General features: G+C 32.9%; 1 protein-coding gene across 1 annotated transcript; it reads left to right on the top strand.

The window, feature by feature from the left end:
• The first annotated feature begins 1,465 nt into the window (after positions 1–1,465).
• LOC118045231 (zinc finger protein GAI-ASSOCIATED FACTOR 1) lies at positions 1,466–4,740 on the top strand. Its single transcript, XM_035053813.2, has 4 exons — positions 1,466–2,116; positions 2,221–2,617; positions 2,716–2,909; positions 3,608–4,740. Exons 1-4 carry the CDS (start codon positions 1,921–1,923, stop codon positions 4,396–4,398), a joined length of 1,578 nt encoding a protein of 525 aa, XP_034909704.1. The 5' UTR covers positions 1,466–1,920; the 3' UTR covers positions 4,399–4,740.
• Positions 4,741–11,703: the final 6,963 nt, after the last annotated feature.

Here is an 11,703-nt window from a genome sequence, read left to right as displayed (position 1 = left end):
AACTAAGAAATCAACCAATTATCCAACACATTAGCTTTATTCTTAATCATCTTAGATTTTAAGACTTATCAATTGACATCAACTAATCAAAAAGCCATCAGTTTCTATCAAAAGCTTTTGACATTTCCAAGCCATTTCATGGCACACAACAAAAACACATATGTGACAAAACATAGAAAAATCTACTCATTACCACGAATACATCTACCCAACTAAACCTTCAACAACTCATTAATCAGGTGCAACTTCTCTTTTAAACCATGTTGACAACCCAAGATCAAATTATAGAATCAAATTATAGATTTTGTGACTCATCAATAAAATATGTCTTTGACTTTTATGGTATGAATCAAATTATTGAAAAAAATAAATAATTATATAATTTAAATCTAATTAATTTCAAATATATGTATCGAATTTCAACAATATATAACAAAGACACGTGAAACATATAATATATTTACATTCAAAGTACAAGAGACGAATTGGGTTTTTTCCCTTAACAAACAAAATCAAATACACATGTGAAAATAAGGATTTATTATACATAGCCGAAGAAGCACAAGCCACTTAATTACATAATCTAAAGTCACGAATTAATTATGGGTGAATAAAAAAACTAAAAAAATTAAATTAAATAAAAAAAAATTGAAAAAACTGAATTGTGAAAAAAAACCAATTAAATGGATTAAAATTTTGAAAAAATCGATCAATTCGGTTTCGGTATTTTAAGCCTGAAACCGAAAAAATTGAATCAAACCGAACCGAACCAAACTCAAACCTGGAAAAAACAGAAAAAAAAAAAAAAAACCGAGTCAAACCGATTTTTGTCCTAAAAAACCAAATCGAACCGAAATCGATTGGTTTGAACCAGTTTCAGTTTGGTTTAAGGTTTTTTTTTTAAAAAAATTTTCTATATAGTTATATTTTTTGATAAAATTAAACTGAACCGAAAATAACCACACTTAATATAAATTTAAGGATATGTAATTGCTAAAATAAAAATATGTAAGATTATTAAAAGTATTGCCGATAAACCGAACTGTCCTGTGTGAAGTCCTAATCTAGGATGGATGGGTACTAATGTCTTTCCATTATTATTGCCTTTCAAAAAGTTCCCAAAAAAATATGCTGGTAGATATAATTAAAATAATGTTTTTACTAATTTTTTTAACATCAAAATAATTTATTCTCTATAAAACGACAAGCACCGCCTAGTCCGACTAGTTACGACAAATGTCAGCAAACAGCATAATTTGACACGTGGACGGTAGGATTTATTGCGCAGGGCAGCGGGAGAGACTTGTTGCCGTGGCAAAATGCATAAGCTCTCTTAACTATAATTAAACAAATCCATAAAGTACTGGTTCAAAATCAACCACGGTTAAATGGCGCCGCTTTAACTCTTTTTTTTTTTTTTTTTTTAAATTTACTTTCTCCACGTCATTCAAAATTCTTCTCTCCTCTCTTCATTGTTATTAGTGTCTCCCTCTGGTCCTCTCTCTCACCTCTGAAGATGAGTATGAATTCAAGTAGCCGCCTTTTGGGACTATGAAACTCGGGTGTGATGAGTCACTGGCTGAGTGAAAACGGTGCTTCATTTCCCATCATTGCGAGAGAGTGCTAAAGAAATACACAGAATTTTCAAAACATAGTTGTTTTTTCTTCCTTCTTGAATTCTGAAAGAAATCAGAATATCAGTATCCAAACACCAGCTCTAGTGGATTGGTATCCTGGTGATTTAATGTCCAAGAATTCATTTCATTGAGGCTTCTAGTTAGGTGTAACCATCCATTCTTTCTTGTTTTAGATGACCTTGTGAATCAAAACCCTCTAGCTAGTATACGATTACTGCCGACCATCTTTTGCAAGTTTAGAGACTTGGAGAAGTGGAGGGTTTTTTTTATTTTTTTATTTTTTATGGTAAGTTTTGAACAGAACAAAGCTGAAGTTTTGGAAGGAAAGAGAATGGTGGATGTTGAGAATTCATTAAGAATGAAAGTATCTACAGCTTCAGGAGAGGATACAATTGTCTCTTCATTTGGTAACCAAGGCATGCCACTCTCCGTTACAGTGCCACCACCAAAGAAGAAGCGAAATCTCCCTGGAATGCCAGGTAATTTACTTACAAAAACCATTACCAAGAACCCCAAATTTCGAAACTTTTATTTTTGTCAGCTAATTTTTTTAATAAACTCAATTTAATTTCTTCATTTTCAGATCCAGATGCAGAAGTAGTTGCGTTATCACCAAAGTCTTTATTAGCTACAAACAGATTCGTGTGTGAGATCTGTAACAAGGGCTTTCAAAGGGACCAGAACCTGCAGCTTCACAGACGAGGCCATAACTTACCATGGAAGCTAAAGCAACGAACCAACAAAGAGCCAAGGAAACGTGTCTATGTGTGTCCAGAGCCATCTTGTGTACATCACAACCCAGTTAGAGCTCTTGGGGACCTTACTGGGATTAAAAAACACTTCAGCAGGAAGCACGGTGAGAAAAAGTGGAAGTGTGAGAGATGCTCAAAGAAATATGCTGTTCAGTCTGATTGGAAAGCTCACATGAAAACTTGTGGCACCAGAGAGTATAAATGCGATTGTGGCACTTTGTTTTCAAGGTAAGCGTCAAATGATTTTGTTTTTATTACGCGCTTTGTTTTGTATGTTATTGATTTTAATTTTTAATTGTTTTGGTTTTGTTTTTGTTTTTATATAGGAGGGATAGTTTTGTAACACATAGGGCATTCTGTGATGCGTTAACGGAGGAGAGTGCAAGGGCGCAAACCCTAGCGCAAACGGGGGATGAAGGGAATGGTTGTAGCGTCAAGTGTGTGGTTGCTTCACCACCGCCTCCACCACTTACGCCGTCTACTAGCGTGGTGTCTCCGGGTTTGTCAGTTCAAAGCTCAGGTAATTAATTTGGTCCAGCTTGCTAGCGAGTACGTACTATCATGGGTTGATTTGTATTTATTTATTGTTTTCTTGTGGCTGTGGATGGAACAGAATGGATTGAAGTCTATGGTTTTGTGTTGGGCAAATGGGTTTGGTTTTGTTTGTGGGTTTTGTATTTCTTGTTGATGTCTTTCTCGTGTCGATGATAGACCGGAGAATATTAACAAATGTGGCCATGCGGGTGGGTTGGTGGGTCGGTCGGTGAGAGGGATAGTGTTGTGTTTCAATTTCATGGGTAGCCGTAGCTGCTTGCTAGTAAAAGTCAGTACACTATAATAAAAGTGGGTTGAAATTTTGAGAGAAAGGATTCCATAATAGCTCCTTGCTTTTGCTTTTAATAAAGCTTTTCCAGTTCAAGCTATTACCTTCTGGGTTTTTTTTTTTTAAATAATTGTTTTTCTAACTTTAAATTATGTTTTTTTAATATATATTTTTGGATCCTACACTTAAATATACTTTAAAAATAAAAATAATATTATTTTAAAGCAAAAAATCGCTTTAAAACATAACACCAGATCCTCCAAAACAAAATACCATTTTTTGCTAGCATATCCCTTTCTCTTTGGTTTTTGTGATTGACTGCATTATTCTTCTAGTTCGTTTCTTTCTTACTCTCTGTTAATGTCCTCTTTCTCTCCCTCTGTTTCTTGTCACAGAATTAGCAGAAAATCCAATTGGACTTTCACCACCAACACCAGCAGCTATATGCCTGAATGCCTCAGCTACAAGCACAAGCTCTACTAGCTCAACCAGTAATGTATTTGCTAGTATATTTGCGTCTTCAACAGCATCACCGGCTGCTATCCCACAACGAGCATCACCATCTGCGTTCCCAATGTTTTGTGGCTTAGCTCGCTCTGATTGCCCCCCTACTATGCCAACACCTAGAGCAATGGATCCTCCATCACTCTCTCTTTCACCATCTGTTTATCTCTCCAACACCACCTCCTCTCTCTTCGCCACAGACCAAGATCGTCGCCATTACACACCGTCTCCGCAACCGGCCATGTCTGCCACTGCATTGCTTCAAAAAGCAGCACAAATGGGTGCAACTACATCAAACCCGTCATTTCTCCGTGGTTTAGGTTTCCCCCCTTCAACTAATCAAGACGGCAATGGCAATCAATGGGATATGAAGCCAGAGAACAACACTACTTTTGCCGCTGGGCTTGGACTTGTACTCCCCACTAGTGATGTTATGATGAATTCATCTTCGTTGTTTGGAAACAAGCCAACAACACTCGACCTTCTTGGGCTCGGCCTGGATGCTGCTAGTTCTGCTTTGCTAAACTACAATGGTACCGGTGGCTTTAATGTTGGAGCAGCAGCAGCCGCAGCCGCAGCCGCAGCTGCTGCATATGGTGGTGGAAGGAGAGGGAATTCTGAAGAAACATGGGATGGTGTTCCTGAGAGAAAACCTAATGGATCCACAGCAACCTCACTTTAGAGCTCTATCTAGCTAGCTTCACTTTTCCCAGGTATTTTTGTCAAGGGTGGAAAAGAAGCTGAGCACTCAGGGGCATCTCTCTGAGCTTTTTAAATGTAGATATACGTACACCTTCGTGTCTCCATACCAAAGGTCCAGGGAGGAGAATTTTCTTTTCGTCGTTTCTTAAACATATACTCTTGTTATCTCGTAGTAGGATGCATATTTTTGGTCTCCATGGATAGCACGTAGGTGCTTTTCGAAGGCAAGTTAAAATCGAAATATTTTCATAAAGGAGTGTCGGTGAACTTGTGAATTACTAGAGTATATGTTTAAATATTAATTACTTACCATACGTTTAAATATTTGTTCCTCCTCCCATCAAATTTTGAGCTGCTCCAGTTAAAAAGAGTAAATATATGGAGGCACGTTTAAGTCTGCTTGAGAATGATACATCATGAGAAATGAGATAAAAGACGGTGGCCTCTTTAATTGAATGATAGTTGTACTTCGAAGAAGGCCAGTCAACCGGGGGGGTCATGCATTCATTCAACAATGACAACTCTACTGTCTCTGCTCCTGCCTAGTCTTCCACCGTATATTTAGAGAGTTTTTCATACTGTGGTTCACATTGATTTTTAAAATAAATTATTGTTTAAAAATATATTAAAATATTTTTTATGTTATTTTTAGTATATTAAAACCATCAAACATAAAAAAATATTAATTTAATATTCTTTTCAAATAAAAAATATTTTTTAAAAACAATCTAAAAATAAAAACTGTATTAAATACCATTTAGCCTTGGGTTTTCAAATTAGGGAACATGATATCATGGAACCCATAATCTTTATGTAATAGGTTATATGTAATACTTTTTTTTGAATTCGAGGAAACCCCACCCTCCGGAAAACGCACTTTGTGGGCCCAGATAAGCGAGTAAAATCCCGGCTTTCCCAGGCTCTTACAAGAAGTGCACGCCCTGACTCGAACTAAAGACCTGCTGTGCAGATCTCAAGCCCTTTGCCACCACGCTACACCCCTTGGGGACGGTTATATGTAATACGTTATTTAGATTGTGAGTAATGATTAATTAAGATGTTTAGATAAATTGTTTTTTATTTTTATTTTTTAGCTTAGGAAACATCAAATTAATGGTAAAGCCTTATGTACTTGTAATAATAGTTATAATACTTAAAGATCTTCCATGATAAAGTTAATAATTTTATGAGAAAGACAATAAATAACTTAAAAAAATATTTGAATTTCAAAAACAAATAATATTTGTTCTTGTATTTCAGAGTGATTAATGCTTTGAAATATATGCAAGCTGTTGAGAATTAAAAAGGTTTAGAACCCTTTATCTGGTTGAGAATGTATTTATACTTCCTGAACCTTGTCGTTTTTAGAAAAAGTAATAAAGGACAAATATCCCTTACATATTATTAATAAGATGATAAGTGTGGTAGGTCTTTTAAGAGATTTTTTGTACACCTATAAGTGTAAATGTAATACCCTCAAATGATAATGTCATGAAATCTCAAACATTTCTTTACTAATGTCATGAAATTGGCAAAGTTTCCTTTGTTTTTTGATATTACCAAGTTATCGACTAAACTTCATTCAATCACAATACTCAAATCTTTCACTTCGATCCAATCATCCTGGATCATATCCCATCTCATCATACAATATTACATATAACCATACTTTGTTGTGCTTTTATCAACCTTACATCATCAACAAATAAAACATTAACTACAAACAAATATAAACTCAAAGAATTTATATTGAACTAATTATACATTAACATGCATCCATATTTTAAACATGCATGATTATAATTATTAAGTATTCTTTTTGAATAGTTTACGAATAATAGTTCCTTATATTTTTAAGTGTATAAATACCACAAGCAAATATCTTTAGGATACATATATTAAAATCTACATATAATGCAAATTACATATGAAGTAAAGATATTACATCCCATAAAATAAACAGATTTAAACATAAAGCCTATATTTAACACTCCGCATCACCTCATGAAAAACCTGTATACATAACATTAATAAGAAATAAGAAAGGTAACACATTAAAAATGATAAAGCTATTATATTCACAATTCTTCAAAATATATCAAATTGTCTTTCATCACTAACTTACTACATATCAACATTAATAACCCATTTATAATTTATTGATCCTATCTTTATAGGACCTCTGCAACCAAAAGTCATTGCTTAATTTTTAATTTGATAATTCATAATTTTACCTCAAACCTGGCTAACCCTCTTAGATAGCCAACAATCAAACCGGTAATTCCATACGAATTACTCAACGTTCGACTATTTTATATTAATAGCCAACTAATCGGTAATTCCATATGAATTACCCAACATTCGAATTATATTACAAACAAGTTTCTTCTTCTACTTTTTCCACATCAATATGTCATAAACAACTCATAACTAATAATGAAACTTTGAATTTTAAAAGAAAGTGATGAATCACCTATCGTCTACTAGTAATGGCTCAGCTCCTCCTACCTGATGTTTGCTCCCGAAACAACTCCTAAATCAATCAATTTGCACTACATTATTGATCCATTATTATTTCTCCCACTTGCCTAAATTCGAAGTACGTAATATCTTTTATTTAATTGGGTTATGCACCAAAATTTTCATTCATTTGTCACCTTATTTTCAACATATAGTTTTAATCAATTTTCTTCTTTTAACTCACTTAAAGAATTCTTCCATGAACTATTCCTTCCATTTATTTATTCATTCTTTTCATATTCTTATGATGTTTCTTCACTTGTTCATATTTTGAATACTTTAAATAAGATAAAGAACATCATTTTTCAAACATAAAACAATCAAAACCTCATTCCTTTATTTCCTCATCCTTAGTTACAAGTTCATTTCTTCAAACTTATTCAATTTCTTTCTTAATTACTACTTACATTCACTATTTCTATACTATTCTACCTCAATTCCATCATATTACTACTTTTCTCAAAATCCCCAAATTCTCATAGGAACCCTAATTTAAAAAGTCAAGAATATAAGAAATTAAATCAAATTTAATATAACTTGCTCAAACTAAACTCAAAAACACTTCATTCAAGTAAGAATCTTAATTTTTCATGCTTACCAATCTAAGTTCTCCCAACTTTTCCTCTCCTCCTAGTGTGGCCAACCCTCCTCATCTTTCTTATATCTTCTTTCACTTGATTCTTCCTTAATTTAATGTTCCAAGTCTTTCAATCTTACAAGTTTCAAAGCTCTCTCTCACTTTTTCTTGTTTTTCTCTTGATTTCTAATGTTCTTCCCTTGTTTTTTTCTTTTCACATTTTTTTACTGCCCAGTCGGCAACTTAAAACAAAAAAAAGGAGCTGATTTGTTTTATTTGTAATTGAAAATAATTATTTTACCCTTAATGAGTCGTTTTGATTCCATTTGACGGCCCTTATTTTTTTGCTAGCACTAATGAGCTCCGTTTATCCTAAACTTTTAACCAGATTTTATTCAATATATTTTAAGGTTCCTCACAAAATTTCAGCTCAATCTGATGGTCAGATTTAAAATTACATCTAATAATGTAAAATTAGTTAAATTGTGATTTTTTCATTAAATTTATAAATTTCTCTAAAAATTATGAAATTTTAACACAAGCTAAGACATCATATTAGAAGGTTCCACGCAAACTGTCAGAAGTTTTTGATAACCTGATCGAGAGTTATGAATTGTTTTGTTTTACGTGAAACTAGTCAATTATGATTTTTCACCCAGAGGATTTACAGATCATCACCTTATATAAGGATAATTCATCTTATTGTTTTAGAAGTAAAATTTCTTAGTCTTGGATACTCAAAACCTAGAATGTAACGTAACTTAGGTTAAAGGGTATGACTACTTATTCAACCCATAACACTTTTAAGAGATTTTTTTGTACATCTATAAGTGTAAGGAGATCATCACCTTATATACAGATAATTTATGTAATTGTTTTAAAAGTAAAATTTCTTAGTCTTGGATACTCAAAACCTAGGATGTAACCCAACCTAGGTTAAAGGGTAAGGCAATTTATCCAACCCATAACACTTTCAATTTAGATCATCTATGACCTAACCTATTGCCTTGGGTTTAATTGATTGTTGAACCTAAATATATTGGATCTAACATCTTGCTAGACCCATGTTTCCTCAGGTTCAGATAATAATTGGACCCAAGTAGGTTGGGTCTAACATCTCGTCATGCCCATGTTTTCTTAGGTTCAGCTAACGATTGAACCTAAGGATGTTGGGGCAGGTATCTCGTTAGATCCATGTTTATTTGGATTTAGTTGACGGTTGAACCCAAGTTTATTCGATTTGACATATCACTAACCCCAAGATTATTGCCGAACCCAAGTGTTTTGGGCTAGACATAATGTTAGACCTATGTTCTTTTCGGTTTAGTAGATTGTTGAACCAAAATGCATTGGGTCTGATGACACGAACAAAAGATTGATATTTTCTCCTAAGTGTAAGAGTGTCGAAGTAATAAATAATCCGGCAAGACTGGGGTCGAACCACAAGGAGGTTAATTATATAAATTATAGACAACAATAATACAACAACAATAACAACAACAACAACAATAATAATAAAAAAGATAAAGAAGAAGTTGATGAGAACTTTGAGATGGAAGATTAATGTAAGGATTAAACAATGATAAAAACAAATGTCAAGGTTAGAGGATCCATTAATGGTATTTCAAACAAGTATAGTAAAAACTCTTATTATTCAACTAGAAACCACATACAAAGGAGGTTCCAATCCGATGATTTATCATTAATAACTCATTATAAATTATTAACATGATCATATTAATTATCTTATTGATGTAACACCAAAATTTTAAATATTGTCAGGAATTCATGATGCTAACTTATGTTAACAACAAATCAAATTCCTTTCATAGCACATGTGTAGGTACTACCATACGGTTGGGCTATGAGAGTGCTAAGCATTTGTTGTACCAAGTGTTATACAACACAAATCTAGATTAACCATTTAACAAGCAAGGTATTAAGAATTAGTAAGATAAAAAGATAAGACATGTTAATATTAAACATTAAGGTCCATGTTGAGTTTACACTATACTTATTCTTACACCATTAGTGTAACCTTTTCACCTTGACATAATAAACTTAACTAAACATAATGAAGAAGAGAAACATAAATAAACTAAACAAGAACATAAATAAGATACAAGATAACTAAGTAAAGGAAAGGAAATGAAAAGCATAAACAAGATATTAATGAAAGCAAAACTTAAGAATTACAAAAACAATATAAAGAGAGAGAGCAAGAACAAGTTCTTGATCTGAACAACCAAGCCCCTAAATGCATGGCAAATGCCTTCTTTTATAGGCCAAAATTTGGAACTATTTATTTGATGACTAATTGTTGAGTGGGTGACCAACTCTTGACTTGGTGAAAATCCTTATCTTCTTATCTAAATAAAACGTCATTGCTAGCATCAGAACTGGAACCACCTGTACTCATGAAAGTTATAGGAAGTTGTCTTATCTTTATAGGAAAAAAAATTTGAGGTCATTTGGACTTCTAGAACTCGAGATATGGGCTGAACATTGAACAGTGTCTGGGCTGCAGGTTAAATTCGGACTTCTCTGTTATTGCTATAATTTGGACTTGAAAACAGCTTTTTTAAATCTTGGACTCCACATGAAAGCTGTAGGACTATGTCTTACCAAATCTTTCCTAAAAATTGAGGTCATTTGGACATCAAGAACTCGAGATATGACCCAATTACCGAACAGTGCTCTAGTTTGGACTGCACCAACATCTCTTTTCTAAGTTTGACCCTCTCTTTGTCCTTTCAATTTTAATACTCAAACTCATCAATCAATCCTTTTATATGTGTGATAGGCCTGCATTTAAGATGAAAATTTACCATAAATTAAATGTATCTTATATTATTAGGTATGTTATTATAAAACATGCTTTAGTTAAGTAGTTATTGATACTTCAAGTGCAAAATGATGATATAAAACCTTGATAAAAATGCACTTTTAAGTACTAATCACACCCCTCAACCAGCTTATTACTAGTCCCTAATAATCAAAGTGTTAAAATAGAAAAACAATTTGTAAATTCCACAAAGCAAAGCATTCATCATTCAACTTCCATTAATGTATCCAAATAAACAAACTCTTATTAAATTCATATATCTGCTCAATACCTCCTAAACAAGATATTAATAAACCTTTCTTTTGTGCTCAAAATATCAACATATAGTTATGAAGCTTTACTTGGAAGAAAACAAAATTTTTGTTCTAATGTTTAAGGTTAACTTCCTTGGGTTGAGATTTTTTTTTTAATATATATACATATAACTTAAAACACAATGCATATTTAACCTATGTAACGAGTTTTCAGCTAATGACTCCCAAACTAGTTGGTCTTAGGGCATTAGGTGTTGAAACACCCCTACGAGCTTAGTAACTCGGGTTGTAGATAATGATAGGTAGATAGTGCAATGTTTGATTCCCTTAAGCGTTTCTCCTCAACCCATGCAACAAGTGTTGGGCCAATAGCTCCCAAGTCAGTTGACTTTAGGGTATTAAGTGTTAAAACACCCCTTCGGGCTTAATTGCTTAGGTTAGGGAGGCTACGAAACCAAAATTATCTATGTTTTTATTTTTTTGTTTTTTTTTCAAATTATATACTATCCCTTTCCCTTAGTTGTTACCTTTAACAAAAGAACATAAATAATGTAATAATCCAATGTGCAACCTACAATCATATGTTAAAGTGTGTGTGTGAAAATGAATATTTCAGAATACTTGTTAAATGAGCATATGAGTAGAATCAAGTGATAATAATACGAGAGTTTATAAACCTGAATATTTCAAGAAGTATTCTGATAGACCTTGTTAAGAATGTTTACTAAGATGCGTCTTAAGAGTCACTTTAACAAAAAAAAGAAAAAAAACTCATTTACTCTACCATTCTAGTAACAACAGTTTTGCAAATAGTTTATGAAATAGAAAACACAATTATATTTTTTTAAAAATATCAACTACTACCCTTTCCCCTCAATCAAAATGAGACATTGTCCTCAATGTCCTAAGGTAGAAAGATAGAGTATAGAAGACATCACCTGAAATAGCGAACACTGACAAACCTAAAACACACTTAAACAAATATAAGAAACAACAAAACACAATAATAAAATCAAAAGACACAAAATTTTTACAAACGAAGGCTCAAATTTAATCTAAGCTTTTTACGGCTTTCCTTAGTTGACCAAT

The sequence above is a fragment of the Populus alba genome, chromosome 14 (genome assembly GCF_005239225.2).
Source record: "Populus alba chromosome 14, ASM523922v2, whole genome shotgun sequence".
In the NCBI taxonomy this organism is placed as follows: Eukaryota; Viridiplantae; Streptophyta; class Magnoliopsida; order Malpighiales; family Salicaceae; genus Populus; species Populus alba.
This window is presented reverse-complemented; position numbering and strand designations above follow the sequence as displayed.

What these genes read in the sequence shown, in the direction of transcription:
- LOC118045231 (XM_035053813.2), top strand. Translation starts at nt 1,921, where the DNA reads ATGGTAAGTTTTGAACAGAACAAAGCTGAAGTTTTGGAAGGAAAGAGA. An exon ending in TGTGGCACTTTGTTTTCAAG is followed by an intron (nt 2,618 to 2,715) that starts GTAAGCGTCAAA and finishes GTTTTTATATAG; the next exon opens with GAGGGATAGTTTTGTAACAC. An exon ending in TTTGTCAGTTCAAAGCTCAG is followed by an intron (nt 2,910 to 3,607) that starts GTAATTAATTTG and finishes TTCTTGTCACAG; the next exon opens with AATTAGCAGAAAATCCAATT.